Raw genomic sequence first — 22,528 nt, 5'->3', positions numbered from 1 at the left:
TTATCTGGCAAATCTGATGTGTCATGTTTCAAAGAAAAGTGTTTTCCAGCTCAGTCCAGGTCTGATTTCCTTCCTGATAAAGGACAAAACCCTTTGGGAGCGCAGCACTTCTTGGAAGGAAGGTTAAGATCCATAGACTTCCCTCTTTACTACCAGACTGAAGTATCAGCAACATCTTTTCTGTTAGGAGTGCACATCTATCCCCACAGGGTCAGGTCAGCACTCTATAATCTTGCAAAATAGAAATACAATTTTTGAGGATCAGAGTCAGGTAAGGATCAGACAAATGGCCTGACACATTTCATATATGCTGACAAAAGTTTTTATTCAAGAAGCAGGACATACTATACTTTCCCTGTACTGATAGAGCAAGATTTCAAGATAGTATACATTACAAATGATTTACAATGAAGCTGAATTAATGCCTTCTTTGAGAATTCCCCCCACCCAGCACCTGCCTCAGGACTGTATCTGTAATGTCTAAAAAGCACAGAAAAATAATTTTGTTGCCCAATGGAAACACAAGCCTGAAATCCCATGTGCATTGTATTTGGGGTTCCAGCTCCAAATCTGCTCCTCTAAACGCTGCCTGGGAAGTGGTGCAGTGCCTAAAATGAGCCCTGGGATTAAGAAGTGATCTGAGACCTGCAGTTGATCTCACACTGGCTAGGAAACTGGATTAGAAAATTACCTCAAACTGGAGATTAATTACAGTGTCTTGTGTTGGAAAGAGGATTCATGTTTGATAGAAAAATGAAACTGGGATTGAAAGCCAACCCTAACCTGAGATCAGTTTAATTTGGATTTTTCTGCAGGGGGGAACTGAGCACAAGTCACATTCCTCTCTGTGATGCTTTTTGGTTTCTTGCATCCTGGCCATGCAGTTTTGGGTTTTACAGCTGAGGGGATGTTCTGATGTCTTTTCAAGAGCGGTGCAGGGCAGGGGGCTGGTCCCTGGCAGTGCAGAGTGGGGTGGATGCTCACCCCATGGAATCTAGTGAGCAGCAACCAAGCCTGCCACGCATGTACCATCGCTGTGCTGGTCCATTCTCAGCTTGATGTCCAGCTGGTCCTTAGGGTTATTTTCTTTCACACTTACTCTTTCTGACAGCCAGAGGAAAATACAGGTGGTCCCAACCCTGGGCAGCCCCTAACTGACATCAAAGCTTAATGAAAGTTATTCCACCTCCGGTGATTCCTTGCTGCCACTTGCAATATCTTGCTGTGGGGGTAACCAGCTGGGCTAGGAACAAAACCACTTGGTCTGCAGGTCCCCAGGTGGCTGTGCACCCTGTTTCTTATTGCCACCATGTGAAGTTAGGGCCAAAAGTTGCTGGGATCCAGCAGCCAGGATGAAGTTTTTTTTTCTTTTTTTTTCCCAGTGGAGATGTGAGTGTCATGGGTGACATCAGTGTCCCCTGTCATTAGGGAGACTGAGAGCTGGTGGTACCCAGCCCTGCTGGGGAGGCACGGACTGATATAACCCCCTGAACGCCAGACTATATCAGCGGCCAGATTTTCCCAAGGAGGGGTCCTCTACAACGTTTTTCCTCTCCACAACCGCCGCAAGCTCTGGAGCCATCAGTACGGGCAGCTCCGGCCGTGGCAGAGGCAGCAGCTGTGTCCGGAGGAGGCATTGCATTGCATTGCACTGCGCATCCTCCCTCCCCACCCCCTACTGCTGCAGGCTTCCTCCCTTCATCCCTCCACGCTCCCCCTCCTCCTGGCCCGCACCCCTCCCACCCCGCATCCCTCCCTCCAGCATCCCTCCCTCCTGCCTCCCTCCCTCCCGCATCCTTCCCTCCTGCCTCCTTCCCTCCTGCCTCCCTCCCTCCTGCCTCCCTCCCTCCTCCATCCCTCCCTCCTCCATCCCTCCCTTCAGCATCCCTCCCTCTGCCTGCGCAGAGCCGCGGACATGGTGCTCAGCAATTTCCTCTTCGCTCAGTGCATCTGCTACTTCCTGGCCTTCCTCTTCAGCTTCATCGTGGTGGTGCCACTCTCCGAGAATGGCAACGACTTCCACGGCCGGTGCCTGCTCTTCACTGAGGGCATGTGGCTCAACGCCAACCTGACGGTGGAGAGGCAGCGCTTCACCGTGCAGGAGTGGGGGCCTGAGGCCGCCTGCCGCTTCAGCATCTTCACCGGGCTCCTCTCCCTGCTGCTGGCCACAGTGCAGGCCTGGAGGACCCTCTTCTTCCTCTGCAAAGGGCATGAGGAGTAAGTATCCCTGGGGATGGCAGGGGGTGCCCATCCCTCCTGCAGGATGGGACAAGTGGGAGCAGCCTGGGGCTGAAGCACTGGGCTTTGCATCCTCCAGATGATCCTTCTCCCTAGAGGGGTTTGGGGTGAGGTGGTATATCGCCTGTGTCTGTCTGCACGCACACCACACACACCCCACCTGTGTCCAGGGGCCTCTCCAGAGGATGCTCCCTTGCAGGGGTTTGGGGTGGGGGGCCAGGCTCACTGCAGTGCACCCACTGCCCTTTGGCAGGCTGGGAGCAGCACCTGGCAGCTCAGCTGCAGTGGGCATGGAGGGTGCTGGGGGCCATGGGGCGATGCCGGAGGCTGGTGCTCGCAGGTTCCTCCTCCCCATGGTCCCACTACATGTCCCTGTGAAGGGGGACCTTCCACAGTTGTGCAAAACCAGATGTGTGTGTGTGTGTGAAAAACCTTGAAACAATATGGTTGTGTGCGGTATGGGGGTGGGTGGGGTGAAGAAGGGAACAGTTGGTGCCCCCCCTCTATTTTTATCCTGCTTTTGTGGTGGACATGGCAACTATTGCAGAGAGCAACTATTGCTTGGTTACAACAGGGGAGCAATGCTGAGCGCTCCCTGCAGCAGCCGCAGGGCTGCACTGGCAGTGGGTCACTGTGTTCAGACAAACCAAGGGGCATCAGACCCCAGCAGGTACGGTGAGAGGCTCGGTGGTCCAGGCAGCAGCCTGGGGGTGCTGTGCTCTGTGCTTTCCTCTCTGGTGGCCTGTCCTGCCACCCTGGGTAGGACCCCTGGCGCAGGTAACCCAGCCTGTGGGTGCTACAGGGCCAGAGCCCCCCAAACATCCAGCTGCACGGAGGTGGGAAGGCAGGAGCAGGCACTGGGGGCTGGCTAGACTAGGAAAGTCATTTTCCCGTGGATGAGGGACCATGCCAAGGGCAAATCACTCATGTCTGGGTCTATTTGGACTAGAGGTTTTTGAGTCGATGGCTGTTACTCACATCTGGGCTTATACAACACCCTGATGTTGGTGATACTGGGGGCTGGGTAGCAGTGTTTTCTCTCTCTGGCTCTTTGCAACCGGTCTCAAGCTGCCTATCGCTAAAACATGCTATAGTAAGTATAAACTAGAAACTCATTTCCATATTAAAACTTACAAGTTCTAAATATAACCACGTGCTTCTTAATACATTTGAATTCAGCTTCCTCAGGTGATCAGATACCTATAAAGGAAAAGCTGAGTCTAGATGCTTTTTTTCAGTTTTGCAGTTCAGAACTAGTTAATTTTTGGAAGAAACCAGCAATAAACATCCTGTAATAGCAAAATTTGGATTGGATATTTGGCCACCCTCCAAAAGTGGCCATTTAGTTCAAAACAGTTAGGCAGGCCCCTGAAAATTCTCCCTTTCGGAGTGTTTTCAGGGTCCTTTGGGCTGTTAGGAGCTGTATAGCGCCGTTCACAGCCGGCGTGGCTTAGCCCCAGCCAGTAACTCAGTATCACGCAGCTGCTGGCTCACTCACCCAGAGGGATGGGAGGGGAATCGGAAAGGGATGTAAAACTTGAGGGCTGAGATAAGAACAATTTAATAATTGAAACAAAATAAAACCAAAAGAACAATAATAATAAACCTCATAACGAAAGGAGAGAGGAGAGGAAAGAGAAGGGAGAAAAGAAAACGAGTGATGCACAGTACAACTGCTGACTCCCTGCTGACCAATGCCCAGCCAGTCCCCCAGAGAGACCAGAAGACCCTGGCCACGCCCCCAGTTTATATACCAAGCAGGACATCCCATGGTATGGGATATCCCTTTGGCTAGTTCAGGTCAGCTGTCCTGGCTGATACAGGATATGGTCCCAGCTGTATCCCTCCCAGTTCCCTGTGCCCCTCCTGAAAAGTCCTTGACTTCATACAAACATCACCCAGTAACAACTAAAACCATCTATGTGCTATCAGCATTGTTCTCACACCAGATCCAAAGCACAGCACTGCAACAGCTACTAAGAAGAAAATTAACTCCATCCCAGCTGAAATCAGGACGACAATTTTTCCAGGCAAGAAGGATGATGGGGACCAAAGATGGAGCAAGAGGGCATGATGAGATAACCATGAAGCATCACAGGAGGGTAAAACAGGACAAGAGGGAAGCTGCTTGGAAACAGTAGCTTCCTAGTAAGAAGGAAGGTCTGATCTTTACCAGATCTTTCAGAAGCAGGCAGGACACACACCATTCTGGTTTTAGACAGCCATTTGTTAATGCTGAAAGGTAGAGGTACAATTCAGATACTTCACTACAAGGATTGCAAAGCCACTTCTACTCCGAGCTCGTACCAGCTCCTTCTGCTTTATGGGTGACCTTGGCACCTGGTGGAGGTGAGCTGATCTAGTCCTCCAAGTCCAGAGAAGCCAAAGGGCAAGAGTAGGATCCATCTTAATGTTGATCTATAAGTTAGGCATCCTGGCATCCAGCTCCCAGTATGGTCTGTAAGAGTGTTTCTGGAAGGTGGTTTATTTCACTTGCCTTCTGTTAATGTTGGGATGGGATGACTGTCACTTTGGAGGGAGCCTAGACAGCCCCGCTGAAGCCACAACAACTCAGGAACAAACATCTTAAGCCCACTGGTAATGACTTCCTCATCAAATTTTAAAGAAGTCATCCTGAGGTCACATATATCTCACCATGTATAACCTGTAGAAATTAGGACTGTCCAGCCCAGAACCTTCCCAGGATTCAAACATGGACTCAGAAAGCCTCTTGGCTTTTCATTTAATGAACTATCAGGGAAAAGAAATGACTTTTTGTTCTCTGGGATGTGTAGACTCCTCTATCCCCAGCATAATGAGAGTGGTGCTGATAGAAAATTCATCATATTCACCCTTATCACCTAACCTGAACGGGATGATCTGCCTCCTGGAGTTGCCAGTCTTTCTCCAACCTAGAGTATGTCTAGGTTTCAGATAATGGGACTTTCCAGGAGCCACCTAGAGCCGCTTCAAGTAAAGGAAGGCTTGGTCAGATGAATGCGGGAAGGATGAGAAAGTTTTCATTAGCTAGAATTAAGGGGGAGAGTTAAACAGTAAGGTTGGAAAATGAGTGGACAATTCCCTGGCCTTATGGGACTGCTGCAAGCATCCCACCCCATCCCATGCCAAACACAGACTGTGCCTGGGGCTGGGCCTGGCTGGCACAATTAACAGGGCTGAGGTAAATTGGTGTTCAGTTGGCAGAGATAACATACTGACACCAGAGCCAGAGAAGTCCCAGGAGAAGCTGGCCTGCTCTGCAAATGGCCCATACAACGGAGATCTGTGTCCTGTGATGGCAGTACTTTTTGTTACATTGCTTAAAATGATTATAGCTATCAGTACTGTGTTTTTATTTTTAGTTTCTCTCTCCTAGGCAATTTTTGTCCCAATTATCACTTCAGTCATAAAATAAGTTTTAGATCCAGTTACTATATAATTTGAGCTAATGACATTTATTTTAACAATGGTGATTTTCATCATTACAGCTAATGAAAGCCATGCTATGTATGAACAATCACCACTTAATATTTATATTTAAAGCCCCATCCTTTTATGGTGAAAAAAAATATCAAAATCAAAAGCGCTTACAAATGAAGGTAATGTGACTCAAAGTCATAATCCATAGTTTTTCAGTGTATTAGGTGTTCTTAATTAAAGCAGATGTGTTTCAAATGGAAACTGATCTTTGTGCCCAGTGTATGTTGCTTAGAGAGACTGCTGATGTTGTCTTTCAGCTGTTTATGAGTTACATTTTTCTTCCCTTTTATTGCAGCTCTTTCTTTTACGCCTTCCTGAATCTGCTGATCAGCGCCTTTGTGGTGTTTATTACATTTATTGCTAGCACTATAGTGAGCGTAGGATTTAACATGTGGTGTGATGCAATTACCGAAAAAGGAAGCATGCCAAATAGGTTAGTATTGAAGAATTCATTTTCTTCCTTTTTTCTTTATTTTTTCATGTATGCACAAATGGATAATGGTATTGCAAACTGTAACTATTACACACAAGGTGAGCAAGGGGGAGAAGGCATCTGTAATGTGGAAATCCAGATTTTTTCATCTGGAACAAAAAAAGCAAATCAAACTTTTTTTTTGCATTTAGTAGCCCACAAAGAAAAGTGTGTTCCCTCAGTGTTTCAAGGTCTCTTTAATAAAGAGTCAAAGATCATACACAAGAAAAATCTGTTAGTTTTAAAATTTTTATTTCCAAAGGAGACCTAGATTTGGGAATGTTCTGAGTATGGTCTTTTGAGCAGGGCAGGGGTCTGGGGGTCAGGGCTCCTGGCTTGCTGCCCTGGCTCTGCCACTGACCCACTGTGTGACAACAGGCAAGTCACTTATCTTGCCTGTGCCATAACACACCATCATCCAGCACTGGCATAAAGATTCTGGCCTCGCAGCGGTGCTGTGGATACCCTAAGAGCCACAGAATGGAAAGTACTTTGTAAGTGCAAAGTACAGATGGCTGGTACTTTCTCACAGCACACAAAATGTACAGCTCCTGAAATGGTCTACTGTATCCCATGATGCTTATGCTCCTTATAGGAAACATAGGTTGAGGTAGATCTTTTCTTATCAAGAAAGAACAGTGAAGAGCGAGGAAAAGGTGACATTTTATGTCATATGATATTGAATAATCGTACTACTTAAAGCATACATTTATGTTGCACATTGTCATATGTTGTAAAATGCCATAGTAAATGTTCTGTTTAGGGCTGCAACGATTAATCGAATTATTTGAATATTCGGTTAAAAATTCAATTATAAAAAACATCTAATCGAATATTCGGATAAGAACCCAAGATGACCGACACCACTGAAAAGGAGAGAGAAGAGGCTGCAGAAATCAACCAAGAGATAGAAAGACAACCTCAAAATCCTGGGATTTTTTTCACACCAGTAAAAGTCCAAGTTATTTGTAAAATCTGTAGGCAGCCTCTATCTTACCATCAGAGTATCGTCTCCTTGCTGGAGTATCCGAAACAAAAACACCCACAAAATCCCTTCTTCTGAGGCTTTTCCTGATGAAGTCAAAAGGTAATGGAGGCTCATACACTTTGTTTCATTGAGGGGTGAAGCAACCAACCTGGTGTGATGCCAGATGTATATATGTGGGAGGCTTGGTGGTAGTGGGAGAAGAGGGTTTTAAGGTTTTAAGTATACTGTTTTCATAGTAACTGTTAAAATTCCACTTACGGAACATTGGTGTTATCACTTACATAAATTATACATATATTTTTTAAAAGAAAGCAATTACATGCCTCTTTTAGCCTAGTTTTAGAGAAGATTGGCAAGCCACCTGGTTACTGCAATAACCTAAATATCTTTTGATAGAATATGCCATTGTGACTGAAACACACTTAAGATGCTGCTTCATTTTATATTTGGTTTGCGTCTTTGGGATTTCTGGAATAATTTTCTTTTTTCCCCTCCAAATGCCTTCCTTGGGTAGCTGTGAAGAATTACAGGATATAGATCTTGAACTGAACTTAGAAAACTCTGCTTTCTACGACCAGTTTGCTATTGCACAGGTAGGTCAGCCTAGATTGTGGTTCTGTTCCAGTTCATTTGCCATTTGCTCATTGATCTGGGATTGCTGGAGCTGAACTACTATTCCTCTGAAATCAATGGGAATGTTTCCATTGACTTTAGTAAGTGCTGAATCAGTATGATAGTGATGGGTACATTTGCATTTTAAATTCAAAATAGACGGTTTTGAATGTGGACATGTGCAAACCTGATGCTGCCACTGATCCTATTACTCGTGATGGAAACTTTATTTTTTCTCCAAAAGATGACCTCTGCAAAAGTTGCAATACTCTGGTGTCCTTGAGCTCTTCATTGCTGTTCAGAATAATGTCTGACCTGCATCAGATCATGGGGCTATTAGCTTTGCCTTCCCTGAGTTTGCCTGAGGTCGCCTGAGGTGTATAAATATCAGACCATGGAAAATAATTAAAGATTACTGTCATTTAGATAGGGCTGTTTTCTGATGAATCTTTGAGAATGAGACCTCTAAGGCTGTCAGACCTTTCTGTTAAATATGCTAGCTCTAAGTCAATGAACACTGGTACCTGAGCACTGGTGCATGTTGAGCATGTAAAAGTTCTGCACTGAGGGTAGCCCCATCCATGCAGAGTTGCACCCATACTCATATGCTTCTTATGGTGTCCTGCATGGGGCGAGGCATTAGCTTGCCTGGGGCACTCCTTGAAAGCAACTGTGCATCTTGGACACGAGCTTTTATATGCCATAAAAGTGACCCCTTTATATGATGCTAGCCCAAGGCCAAGCTGTATTTTGTAGCGGATTTTGCCATTAGCTCCTAATCTGCCAGCTAGTGGGAGGGTAGCAGAAGTAAACCCATTATCAGTCTATGGCTTTGAATTCACGGCAGCTAAACGTCTGTGTCCACCTTGTGATCCCAGGGTGGACAGCTGATAATCTTTATGCAAGAGAAGGCATTTCTCTAACAGGGAGCCATGCCTAAAGAGTCAAGGTCAATGCACATAACACTTCAGCTGGAGGAGAATTAACATATCACAGCATAGATGGATCAAGCCAAGCTGTTGGATACACCAATGCAAGACCCTCAGGATGTCCCTGGGCAGAGCTAGCCCGCAAGGTACAGCCACTAAGCTCTGCAAACATCCAAGCAGGAAGAGCCTGGGAGCATAACAGCCCCAGGGGAAAACCATTTGGCTTCAAAAGCTGAACTTGGCAGTGTCAAAGTGAATCCTGATGGTGACTGTTTGAAGAAACGACCAAACAGGGAACAAAATCCTGCAACATTGTCTTCTGATACCCAGGGTGAAGTAAGCAGAGTTGGCTGAAGGTACAAGAATGAGTCTGTCTATGGAAGGCAAATCAGTTTCTTTGAAACAGTAGAACGAAAACCCCAAGAATAGACTGGACTTACTGGCCAAAGCAAACATGTCCTTGTAAGTGCAATAATTTCTTACAGTAGGCTTTACTCAGAAGCAGTCTCTACCCGTTTTCCTCCGTTTGGATGCTTCCAACACATCAGAATGGGTCTGGGAGTTTCCCTGAATTTGGCTAAATGCAAGTAGATTTTTTTCATGTCAAATATACTCAGAAGACCACAGCAGTAGCAGATACCTGAATGCTTTTAAGATAATATTTCATTTATGAAGTGCTTAAGAAATTAATTCAAAGCTTCCAATCGTCTAGATATAGTCATATAAAGCCAAATTAATATCTCCTTCTATTGAAGGTTTGTAGAATAACTGAAATATTCTTTACTTGGTGAACTGAGATAATTGTAGGTATGGGCAGAAATACTGAAGAGAATTTCCAAAGTGTATAAGCTATATAGGAACATAAACTCCTTTCAGAAAATAGTGGCCGTTGCTTATCTAAATTGGCTATTAATGTGCACAGCTGTATTGCTGTCTGGAAGTGTTTAAATTGTTGTATTTTTTTAATTGAAAATTCAGTATGTCAAAACCGAAATACAGGGATTCAATTAATCTTTCTTTGCTAAAGGCATCATAGAATTAAAACAGAATTTCTGCCAGAAAGCCTTACTACAAATGAACCTCCTCTGTGACAGGGAGGCCAACATTCAAGTACTGGAACCAATCAAAGTGTAATTATTTCTACGGAGTCAGGCGAGAGAAACTAGTTTAGTGATGGGACTTACTGCAGATCTGATGCTTGAAGCCCCAGTCTCTCCTGCCAGGTATATAGGTGTCACCAGGCACCTGAGTGTGTTGTAGTGGGTTTCTCTTGCTCTCTGAGTTTATACTAATGTGAACCAGTTAGCCCAGAATGTAAGGGTGCAATCTAGAAGATTTTCTCAACAATATTTTGAATAGAAATACTTTAAAATTAACACTTCTGCAGGGCTAGTGGAAGGCCTGAAGGACCTGGGAAGAAAGTTTTAAAAAATATCTTTAAAAAAACTGCAAGTCCAAAGTAACAAAAATAATATAATCCCAAGAATTTTGGGCTGGCCAGAATGTCAGAAACGGGAAGTTCAATGGATGCACCTAGATTACACAGATTTATTTTTTTCATTATTTTACTTCATACATTTTTGCTTCGTTTTTTCTAGTACATGAAAGAATTTTTTCCTTTTAAGCTACAAATAACTTGACAGAGTTGAAGAATCATGGGGCCAGGACCTCAATGGATGTAACTTGGTGTGACTCCATGGGTTTTGGTCCAGAAGAGATTTTGATATTCACCTGGACAGTTGACTTTGGCTTTATAATATGGTACTGACTTCTTTATCATTTCTTTTTTTGTCTAGTTTGGTCTCTGGGCTGCCTGGCTGACTTGGCTGGGAATTACCATTCTGGCTTTCCTGAAGGTTTATCAGAACTACAGACAGGAGGACCTGCTAGATAGCCTGATCCATGAGAAGGAGCTGTTGCTAGGAAGATCCTCTTCACGAGCCTCTTTGCAAGATGAGAAAAGTGGTATGATCTAAAATGTAAGCAAATTGTCAGGGCAGGATCTAGATTTTATTATTCAGTAGTGTGAGCTGAGGTTGATCAGGGTATTGAGTGTGTGAGATTGTTTCTTTCCTTATAACAGATGTCCTTGCCAATCACCCACCTCTTCTGTGGGAAATTGCTGGCGGAAATACTTGCATTAGGATACAGAGAATGGATGGCCCCATGCTCCATTGGCACAGCAAACACTTTGTCCTGCGCAGGCACGATCTGTAACCTGCTCTTGCTAGCAGAGCTGCAGGCTACCCCTGGCTTTCAGGGTAGGGACCTTTTTGGAGGGCTGAGCTAGCAAGACCAGGCTACAGAGTCCAGGCTATTTCTTAAAAATATTCTACAACAACAGTTGTAACTGAGGCTGTGTCCAGTCCCTCTTCTCCCCCTCTCGTCTCTTTTGCCTGTAAAGCTGCACCTATTCTCACTTTATTCTGGGTAATTGCAGCGCTGGTCCAGGTACAGACTCCCACTGTCTCTGCTTTTGCTATGTATGGACACAATGCTGACAAACCTGTTGCTCCTGCTCTGATTTTGAGTTCATTCAGAACATAGAGACCCATGTTCCAGACTTGATATTTAATGGTGATTAGTGTTAATGAATTTCACGAAGCCACTGTATTAGTACCGTATCTGTCAAAAACTGTGTATCATTTCAAAGGATGGTGGAGAATTTCCGTGGTTTTGTTTCTTCTTAGATTGTGGCATGAGCAACATTTTTTATGACTCCTGAAGTGTAGTGTAGCTAGCAATTGCTGAAGCTTGCATACTAAAAAATGACGCTGAATAGATAGTAATAATGATTGTGCATTTATAAATGTAACTTGGTCCCTAACATTGTATGCTATTCTGAGTATTAGAATTTACTTGTGATATTGATTTCATATAAGGTATGCAAAATTACTGTGAACATTTGCATTGTAGCTATTTCTACATGTTTATAAACATAGCAGGGAGCTTGAACAGCTGAGTTGTTTTATAGGTAGTTCAGTGCTGAATGGGTCTGTTCTCCCCACTTACGGGCAGGAGTTCCAGGGCTGATGAGTTTTGCTGTGAAAAGGGAGAACTGTTATCTACACAAAGCTCACGAGTTGACTTCGTTGTTGCTTTCAATTTTGCTTGGCCAGCGCTTCAACAAATAAGGTGGATAGTTGAGTCAATAAGTAGATCTGATAATTAAGAAGATTCACTCAGATGAGTGTGGGTTTGCGTGGTGGAGAAGTGGAGTTGTACTAGTATTAGGCAGTTATCCCCAGTTACACATTACACAGGAGATCCTGATTCAGCAGAAAACTTAAGCAAGCAGTTAAGTTTAGGCTGAGGAAGATTTTTTGTGAGTACACTGGCACTGCCTGGGGCAGCTGTGTTGGAGTTGAGACAGCAATTATTGCAACACGAGTGCAAACAGAGGTGTATTACCTGGTAAATAGGAAGGAGGGGAGAGAAGAGAGCAGGCTTCTATCCCATCAGAGCTCCAGCCTGGGACTAGCACAACCATGCAGATTTACTGTTTTTTTCTGGAGAGTATCTGATGTTTAAAGTTAAGTACCAGCTTAAGCATTTGGTTAAAACAGAATTTAAAGTCGTAACAAATCCCTTTTAGGGCACAAAATCTAATATTACATTCCCTAGCCAAATTGTTCTCATAGGTTTAGGGTAAAATCCCTCTGTGGGCTTTAAGCAGTGAACCAGCCCTGGGAACATCACTTCCAGCCCCAGCTGGCCACAGCTGTCTGCAGAGAGATCGTGTTTTTCAGCATCATTTCTGCCCACAAGGGAATGCAATACCTTTGCAAGTTTTGCAGCGGTGGCTTTTTTGTAGTTGATAGTCGACATCAGAGGAGCAGTTCCTGAAAAGGGAACTGGAGACCAGGTTAGTTAATACCAGTTTAAAATTCAGAGATAGGACTGTTGTAGCGCTTTTGTTTTTATTCATTTGGTCTAATAAGAGATGCACTCTTGCAGGTACCTAAGTCCTTTGCAGGCATGACCTTCCCCTTCTTGCCCTGAAGAAGAGCTTGGGTCCTGAAAGTCAGCCTGTTTCCTATGTTTGCCCAACTGTTTCTCCAGCTGTAAAAGATACTACTTCTCCTTCCAGTCTCACTTTGAATTTGAGATTCAGCAGTGATATCTCTTCCCACAAATTACTTCAGTGCATGCCTTACTCCTCACATGGACCCATGCTGTTGCTTTGTATAATATATTTTATGTATGTGCCAAGTCAGGCTTAGGCTGAAGTAACATGTAGGTTGGGACCATTGTTCCTGGTCTTGCCTAGGGTTTCGAAGAACCAGAAGGTAGCAAATATCTCTTCCTCATCCCTGCTCGGAGACACCAGGGCTCAAGCCTTCTCTCTGGTTCTGAGAAGGAAGAAGATACTGCCCATCAGTGAGGCTGTCCAGAGCTCATGCTCTCTTTTACCTCTCTTTTCTCCTGTCTCAGGATCTTTTCCTCCTTTCCACTTCCATGAAGAGCAGCAAACACTGGTCCTGGGGTTTCTATTCTTGTAGAAAAAGTACTAACTTTTGTGGCTAGTATTTTCACTAGCATTTGTCACCCAAACACTACCTTCATTGTTCTGTAGATCAATAGACAAAAAGTGGGATCTTTAAAGCACCTGAGGCAGCCAGGATCCCATCTTGAAGTCAATAGGAACAAAATACATCACTTCAGCCTTTGGAAAGTCCAGCCCAACACAAGTACACATACAGACTGACCTGCTAACTTTGGCATCAAGGTTTAGCTTCTCTAATTCACTTACCTGGGTGAATTCTTCTAACCCCAGTTGCATCACAGCATCCATGGATGCAAGCATTTTGGCTGTTAGAGTTGGCATTTGAACTGAAAACAGGCTGAGGCTCTTCTCTGAGTCCTACATGCATCTCAGTCTGTTTTCCCCAGCTTTCCTCACTTGACCAGGTGGGGTGAGGCTGGCACCCAACTTGCAAGCACCAGTGATGCTTAAAAGCAAGGCTAGTTTTGAAGGAAGCTCCTGAACAGGTGAGAAGGCAGAGCACACGGTGAGAAGCTCTCTGGCTTTTTGAGGGGAAGAGGGGTCTTGTGCATGCCCAGTTACTGGACCCACCTTTTTCGTTTGCATATAGCTTTCTGCAACCTCTTCTCCTAAAGCTTGGACACTCAGGCCAACCTGGTGATGAGAGACAGAAAATGTGTTAGAATAGTGGTGTTATTTGTACACACAGACATACATACCTACCTATGCTCTCTCTCACACACGTCTCTCTTCTGTATTTTCTGACTTCTGCTTTTAGTCATCCACTGCCAGCCAGCACAGAGTGTCTTCAGTAGGAGTTTCTCTGAGTCAAATGTTGCATTTCTGTGATATTTCAATGCCTTCTTCAATTTGCCATCTCCAAAAGCAGGCCTCTGGGAACACTCTCGCAAGAGCTGTATTCAAAGAACTAGAACCTTGTGTAGCATTTCTACTTGTATTGATTTATTTTCACACAGTGGCAGGGGAAAAAGCTTGGTGGCCTTCGCCCATGCAACCCCTCCTGCTGCTGCCCGTCGCAAAGCTGTGAGCCACTCTGGTGGAGAACATAGGATGCAGTTGTTTACTTGCTGTGTTCCCTGCGATGCTAAAACCACAACCAAAAGGCCTTTGTTTTGGCCTGTAAAAATTCCTGGTAATGCAGGGACAGCCTTGCTTGGTTGGATGCAACTGGATGATGCTTTCCGAGCACTGGGTTGTTGTCACACAGTTACTCTGCTATATCAAATATATGTTCCCCACATCCTGGCTAACATCTGTGGTTAATTTCCCTGCCAATTCCCTGCCAGCAGTCCACACTGGGTTAGAAAAATCTAAGCTAACAAGTATCACCTGAGCTTTTAGAGCAATGCTGTTGGTTATTATTTTTATAAAGGAGAAACAATTGAAGCCATTGTTTGGAATATAATTTCCTCATGAAGGCACAAATGCTTATATCTTCTTATCCCAGTAATTCGTGAGGTTTCTTTCACCTGGGAACTTACAGTATTGCAAAAATAAGAGCGTGATGATTTCCTTTAAAACCTGAAGGACACGTATGCTATGGCAGCGTTTCTATGGTCCCTTAGAAAACTGGTTGCTATAATAACCAGTGACAGATGCTCGAGTATACAGACCTTGTCATGAAAGCATTTAGTATCAGGCAGGTGGGGTATGTGTGTATATACAACGTATACAGATATATGCCAGAAATAATTCCACTGCTCTTTGATATGGATGAATGGTCTTCTCTTAGCAGGTGGTTTGGCCTGGAGTAGTTATTAATTTGCCTTAACTTTCTACACTGCCTTTTTCTTACTTAGTATTAGGATCTGTGCAAGGATACAGAGGTTATGATAGCCAGAAGTGGATGTGATGTGAGTGGAGTAGGAAAGCACTGGCCAGTGCAAAGCCTCCGAAGGGCAGAGATGGGTTTCTGATGCAGGTTTGCAGATGTTCTAACTCCTCCCGTATCGGTGGGTAATGTCCTGATGTTGGCTTGTACTAGTCCTGTTAAGAACAGGGAGCCACACTTCCCTCCAAGGCCTTTCCTCACTGATGTGGAACACTGCTGATTTAACCTATGTAGTATTCAGGATGGAAGCAGAGCTGCAGAGAAGAGGACCACATGCTTTGTAGTTATGTTACATGAGCAAGGAGTACTTTTCCTCTGATTCAGGAATTCTGCACCATGGACTCCTAAATGACCAATGAACCTGGAATGAACATAGTCTTATTAAATCCTGTAAAAACAGTATTGCAGCCAAAAAGCAGAACATATTTTGATAGGACTATCAATCCTTCAGTTGCCAAACCATACTCTTCTGCAACACAGTACAATATTCTGGCTCAAAACAACCAGCATGTCCTTTTGTATGGAGCCATTTATTTGCTGTTAGAAAAGATGCAGTGACAAAGAGGAAAAAAAGATGTGTTTATAACAGTTACTTAGTAGTGGAAGTTTAGATGGGAGAATTAATTTTAAAACATTGTCTAATGGTTGAAGAAATTCAAGCAGATCTTAGGTGTAGCAAGTTAGTGTGTAGCTCTTGAGGGACAGAAGGGCTAAGCTGATTTATGGTGTCTGAGAACCTAACCAAACTAACCTTCTATATTTAAAGTAACCTGAAAACTTACCTTAAGAAAACATGTGCACATGCTCTGTTTCTTCTACACCCCCACTGTGAACAGTGGGTTAGAAAGCCCCAGGCTGTGTTATTCTCTGAAATGGAGGGCTAGACTAGACAAACTGTTTCCTAGTTTGAGGGCTTTGGGTTTTCTTAGTGCAATGGCTATTGCATGTGAAATGCATGACTGGTTGAGAGAGGACACTTAGGATTCTCCTGGACACCTGAAGGTTCTCATCAGTGAGATAAGAAGCCATGTTTCACCTTTATTTGTCCTCCAGAATCTTTTAGTCTTTGTTGCATAATTGGTCCAATCTCAATTTTTAGCACCTCATGCAGCTTAGCCCTTAGGTTGATGGTTGGTCCATCTCCTGAGAAATGGGGGATGTGCACAGGAGTGTCTTTAGGCAGATCTGGGTGCAGAATGCAGGGTCCCTTTGCCAGGAAAGTGTGAGCCACAGGCTGTTGTATAGGCTTTTTGAGGGAAATTGGGTTTCTGCACAACTTTAAATCACAGATCGATGGGTGTCAGAAAATACAATATCAAATGTGCAAATTCAGAATGAATGTCAGCTGCAAAATATTTGTTACAAGAAAGTACACACAAACTTGGTGTTTGGGTGTATATGGCTTTTATCATCTCCCTTCTCCAAAGCCCCCATTTCAAACATATTGCATGTAAAATCACTTTTACTATTTAAATAATAAATGTAACAAAAAACCAGATGATCATTCATACTGGCAAGACTTAAGAGTATTTTGTGACAAACCAGTCTAGATTTCGACAAAAATTTTGTCTTTACTTCTTAATCAATGGCCTGGGTGTGAACATCCTTGAGCTAATGGGAATCCTGTCTGTATCCAGAGCCTGAATTTATGTCCCAGACCATTTCCTTTGCTGATGGAAATAGCCCATTTTTATCTCATTGGTATGTTTGCTTTGGAGACCACAAACGCCGTGTCCTTATGCCTAGGCAATCTGGGAAGAGAGGCAGGTTTTGGCCTGGCTAGTTTCCACACCTGCATGCAGGGAGAAAATGCTCATATAACTTCATGAGCACTGAAATTGTTTCAAAACTGTTTCTGTCCATGATCCTAATGCCTTGAAGTGCATGTTTCTGTCCTTGTCCTCCATAAGGAAGAGGAAAACTAACCTAAGCTGTATTTTAGTATTCAGAGATGCACACTTAAAAATTTTTTATATTTTTTTTTGAGATGACAAAATTACACTCAATTGATGAAGCTAACAACTGCACTTTGATGTACTCCTGATGTAGAAGGGAAAAACACAACTGCACTCTGTCAAAAAAACTTTACATTTGTTTCTGAGAGGTCAGGCAGCAATGTTCCTAATGTATAGCAAGTACTGCATATTTCAGTGCAGGCACATAAATGTCTTTCCATTCTGTTGTTGGGATGAGTATTTAATAGCAATGCTTTCTCTTTAGTTTTTTTTGTCTATGCCAAAGAGTGTATTGAACTGCTATTGCAAGCATAGATGAATCTATTCATCCGAGTCCTTAAACTTTTCTACCTCTCATAGCTACTATAACTGCCTGAACTGTTACTGCACACAACAGTGGAAAGGACTGAATCCATGTGAGAGTCTAAATCCTATTCGCATAGATAACTAAAGGATTTAGGATTTAATGCTTACTGGTTTCCTGCCAGCTCCTCGTTAAAAAGTGGGCATAGGCACCCAAGAAGGGCTGTGTGAATAGCCCTCTTGATTAGTCAAATAATGATTTTATTTTGGTTTGGTTTTCTTAATACTTTTTTTTTTCTCTCCAAAGACATGGAAGGTTATATGTTATGTGAAAAGTTGCATTTCATAGGGGTGGCAGAAAGCGGTGAACTACTTCAAATGCCTGTAGTGGTCCTTCTGCAGCCCTCCCCACTGGCAGCTAACTGCAAGGCACAGGTTTGATCTCCCCCTCTGCCTGGGGAGACACAAGCCTTCATCTACATGGCAAGTGTTGTTACCATGGAGTTATCCTGGATCCCTTTCAAATCCTCTTGTTGGAGCTCTTCTACTTGGCTCCAAATTCCTAAATAACAATGTTTTAGCCTGGTGGTTCTGGTGTTTATCAAGGAGATGAAGTACTTGGCAGCAAGAGCTGCTCACTAAAATAGCTGGGATTATTTGTAGATGCTGGAAACCCAGTCTGAGAACTTTTTGTTCCCCTTTTCCACTTGACTATGTTGTAAAGAGAGGGTTGAGACCAGCCCAGAGGTGGGAATGAAGATCCATTGTTACTGTTGATGTCTTGGGCGATCTGTCACAGAATTGAGTAGACAGCCCTGTGACAAAACTACTCTTTTTTTTTTCTCTCTCTCCAAAGAAAAAAAAAAGACAAAAAAAAAAAAAAAAAAAAAGACAAAACTACCTCCTTACTTTCCCCTTTGTGCCCCAGAGCTGAGCAAGTTTGACTCTGGTTTGTATACAGTTTCTGAAGGGTATTACGAATGTGAGAAACATTGCAGCTCCTATGGCAAAATTTACCTTTTGTCAAAAAATAAGAAAGAATGACATAGATTTTCCCTGTTCTCACTTGGGCTGTCTGGGGTACGACGTCAAAGCCTTCCCTTTACATCATCCAGGCCTGATTCCAGTGACATGTTGCTCTAAGAGGTTCCCAAGGCTGGTGCCAGCAGTCCCTTAAGGGACCTGGTGGAGTTAGATGAGTACTAGGTCAAATCATAGATTTTAAGGCAAGGAAATGTTTGAAAATCTTCTTGTCATGGTATCCCACATAAGAGAGTCCAGAGCTCTTCACAGCCTCACTACTGCAGCACCAGGAATTAGTTTTCCCTGTTAACACCGTGCGGTCTCATGGTTTGTGTCTGCAGTACAGCCCATCTTCCCGCAGCACGTTGGGTCTTGATTGCGTCCGTTAACCTGTTTCATTGTCTCTGCTGCTGATACAGTTTTAACTGACATTGTTAAACTAGTGTTCGACATTTGACTTCAAAAGGTGCTAACAGTCTCCTTATTAAACCATAGTCTTCTGGAGTTGCAAGCAGTCCTTTTGCTAAATGATGCTAAGAAAATGCTAAACAGCATCCTTCCAGGGGGATGACTGCTGCATCAGGCCAGTGCAGATGGATGGTATCAGAGCAATTCTGGTCAAATACTCTCAGAATAAAACTAGTGCTGGTTTTCAGCCCAAGCCACACAATTGAGAAATCAATATATTGTGATCTGAAGTACACTCCTAAGAGGTTTTTGAAGGTTTATAAACAAAACAACAACAAAAAAAACCCCAACAGTTTCACTGACATCTCCTTCCCTTGGGTCCTTTCATCTCCAAAAACATTCCTCAAACTTCACAGAGGGTTTTATTGCCATTGAGCTGATCAGGCCTCATTTCTCACATCTCTTCCTGCTGGGGACAAAGGCTGCTGAGGGAGACAGGGGGGTGCTGCAAATCAGAACAGAAATAGGTGGTGGGGAGAACTGCGAGTGCATTTACTAGGAGGGATTTCGGCTTTCAGGCTGCGATGTGAGGGATCCAGCATGGCAGTGCCCACGCTGGCAGCGCTGACACCGTTTTCACCCTTTGCTTGGCCCACTCAGCCACCACCTGCTCATCTGGCTTCATGCACAGCAAAGCATCTCCTTGAAGTATGTGCTACCCTAAACTCAGCTTCTGGAGAGGGCCACCTGTGTCAGCCGTGCAGATATCCGTGTAAAGGTGCTGGCATGGCCACCAGGTTTGGAGGGGCTGCTTTGGAAACCTCTTCTTTCCAGGTTGGCAGATCCAGATACCCTACAGCTGGCCCTTTGCCTTGTGCAGCTCGTGGCTCACGTGGGGAAGGAAGGATTGTTCCCAAATCTCTGTCGACTTGCCATTTTTGAAAGTAGCTCGTAAACACCCATAGTTTTAAAAGGTTTGGGGGGTTTATGTGGTACCACCTGCAAAGATCTGAAGCAGATCTTGCATACAAGTCAGAGCAGAGCCTGAAAGCATTTCAGCCTCTCTAAAATATATGTCCTGTGACTTACGTGTTCAGGAGCTACTGTCTTTTCTTACAGCCTCGTAGGAAAAGCTTTATAAGAGTCTCGATTAACCCCTGTATCATGCTGCTAAAGAGGTCCCCACATAATGGTATTTGGGGGCAAAACTGAACACTTAAATAATTTGTTTAACCACTGAAAGCAGTAGAGGGGCAGATCCTTTGCTGGTGTATATAGCTTAGCTTTATGAGCCATGCTGGAATCAAGCCAGTCCACACAAGCTTAGGGTAGAGCCTGGTCTGTTCTGAATATTATTTCTTTTGATTTGTACAGTCTTTTGCAGTGTAATGACTACTGATTTGGAACTTTATTTGCATGCATTTGACAGAAACAGGATTGAGTGAAGTTTATTATTGTTTTGATACAGTCTCAAAAAGGAAGCTTTTTACTAGCATTTTAATATAGCCCTTTGTAAACACCTAGAAATAAAAATTCTGAGTCCAATCCTTCTGCTAATGGAGTGACTGACAAAGTTTTCTTTGGCTTTAGTAGGAGCTGGACTGGGTTCAGTATAAACGATACACTATAGTGTTACTGATAATGAGTAATGTGTTTTATATATTGATGCTTTTTGCTGGACAGTGCATTGGCTTTTTATGATTTGGTGACATATACAAATAAATTATTTGGAAAGTCAATATTCTGTGACTGGTTTTTGAAGGTGAATTTAAATCATTACAATGTAAGAAAAAATTTGTTCTCAAGGTCAGTGGTAACACCTTAGTTTGTGAACTCATTCCCCAGCATCTCCACACCACAACCTGTATAGTCAAGGATATGGCCAACACTCCTAAGCTGCCTGAGCCCTTTTGGTGTCATCTTCCAGCAGTGAACCCTAATGCCATAGGAGGCTAGGAGAAGATGCTCCCATGCCAGCATGCAGCTGAAAGGCAGCATGTTACCAAATGTAAAAGGGAACCACAGTCTGCATGGGCAGGCTCATTTTCTAAATGCCAGCTGGTTAATTTTCTTCATTAACGTCAGCCTTTCTTTTCAGAGGTGGGCCTAAAGGCTCCCAACAGCTATCCTGGAGTAAGGAATTAATAAGAAACAAGTCCATGCTATTATCTTAGAGGTTCCCGAGTTACTCCTTGAGGGCAGCTGGTAATACCCTTTTCCTAAGCACACTCTGCCAGCTCTTCTGCTTGCTTCAAAGTGGCAAAAGGCAGAAATAACTAAAATTGCTGCTAAGGGCTTCTGCTACTCCATTAACTTGTTTGCAGACGTGGCAGGGCTGGAGACATGAAGTAGGGAATGGGGCTAGAAGCAGTCTTTGGGGCTGCTTTTTACTAGTGCTAATGCTGAATGCATTAAAAGGTTAATGTAAAAAAAATCTAATGTCATCTCACTGTGTCCTTTACTATCTCCTCTAATCGTATGGGTATGGATGTGCCTGCTAGTGCAATCAGGTGCCTTTGATGTGGTGAGCCTGCCTGAAGAGGTGTTGGCAGCTGCCCTCTGTTCACGCTGCAGGAATGTACTGAACACTGACAAAACAACACTTACCCCGTACTGTTGTGGTCTGCTGATTTCTGTTGTGCATTACTTTCATACTCATTGCATAAGTGATATTAGGCAGCACTTCTACCCTTAGGCCCTGTCACTAGCCCATCTGCATGCACAGGCCTCCTTTGACTCTCTTCTGGCCCTTTGACTCCTGTCAGCACTGCTCCTGGGAAGCCCACCTCCTCACTGTCTGCTTCAAGAACTGCTGCAAGAGTCCTGTCCTCCACCACTCCCTCTTTTATCCCTTTAAAGCTAATATATTACATTTCCAAGCTGGATTAAATAATTGCTTGGAACTGGTTGGCTGCAGGATTCTTGATTTCTAAAGCAATTCCCCAAACTGACACCAGTTTTCAGGTGAGCATCTCTAGCATTTGTAAGAAATCCTGTACTCCCTCTCCTCTTTTACCTCTTTATGGGCAATTCTCAGGAGTTGTACTGAAGGGAAATATTACCCAGCACAGTCAGCAAGGGAATTATCACCCAACATGACTGATTTTCCCTGACTTTAGGACTCCTGTTAGCTCTTCCAAACTCACAGAGGTGTTGCAGCTAGAGAAACGGCATTAAACAAGAACAAGGAGAAATCCCACCCAGCTCTCAGCAGTAAGGGTAGATCTGTGATGGATAAAGAATGGAATGAAGAGGCAGAGTGGGAAAAAAGTGTGTGTGTGTGTGTAAGCGGGATGGATGAATGGGAAAAGAGCTTGAGTGAGAAGGCTCTAGAACAGGTAAGTCCCCAGGAGCTGGGACTTTTTCACCTATTCACAGCCTTGTTACTGACCTGCTTCATTCACTCACACAGGTGCACTGTCTTTCTCAGCTTCAGTTTCTTCACCTGCACAATGCCACCACTCTCCCAGGAATGGAGTTTAGCTTTTATTTATGGCAAAGGTTCTGGCTTTGTAGCAAATTTGTTTTGGATTTCTGCAGCCTGCCCCATGTCTGACTGACCACAGTAAACAATCCTGACCTGGGAGGCCTTGCAAGGCCATGGGGAGACCTCAATAGACAACTCAAGTGCTGCCTTTGCCCATGTCCCAAACTGTCCCAAACAGAGCCTAGGCAGAAGCCAAGAATAACTGTTCCTCTGCCTCATGTCCCTGGCAGCCCAGACGTGATAGCCGTTCCCACTCACACTGATAAAGCTGGGCCCCAGCAAGGAGAACATGGCC

The 22,528-nt window shown here is 44.0% G+C and overlaps 1 protein-coding gene across 1 annotated transcript; it reads left to right on the top strand.

The window, feature by feature from the left end:
• The first annotated feature begins 1,750 nt into the window (after window positions 1-1,750).
• Window positions 1,751-18,327, top strand: TMEM179 (transmembrane protein 179). Its single transcript, XM_040602111.1, has 4 exons — window positions 1,751-2,217; window positions 6,014-6,151; window positions 7,693-7,771; window positions 10,516-18,327. The coding sequence occupies exons 1-4, from the start codon at window positions 1,916-1,918 to the stop codon at window positions 10,693-10,695; spliced, it is 699 nt and encodes a 232-aa protein (XP_040458045.1). The 5' UTR covers window positions 1,751-1,915; the 3' UTR covers window positions 10,696-18,327.
• Window positions 18,328-22,528: the final 4,201 nt, after the last annotated feature.

The sequence above is a fragment of the Falco naumanni genome, chromosome 7, assembly GCF_017639655.2.
Source record: "Falco naumanni isolate bFalNau1 chromosome 7, bFalNau1.pat, whole genome shotgun sequence".
Classification (NCBI taxonomy): domain Eukaryota; kingdom Metazoa; phylum Chordata; class Aves; order Falconiformes; family Falconidae; genus Falco; species Falco naumanni.
The sequence above is the reverse complement of the archived record's forward strand: the minus strand, read 5'-3'. Positions and strand labels throughout refer to the sequence as shown.

Bases quoted from the DNA above. Each gene is read 5' to 3' on its own strand.
- TMEM179 (XM_040602111.1), top strand. From the start codon at position 1,916: ATGGTGCTCAGCAATTTCCTCTTCGCTCAGTGCATCTGCTACTTCCTG. The intron at 2,218-6,013 runs GTAAGTATCCCT...CTTTTATTGCAG, and splicing joins CTCTGCAAAGGGCATGAGGA to CTCTTTCTTTTACGCCTTCC. The intron at 7,772-10,515 runs GTAGGTCAGCCT...TTTTTTGTCTAG, and splicing joins ACCAGTTTGCTATTGCACAG to TTTGGTCTCTGGGCTGCCTG.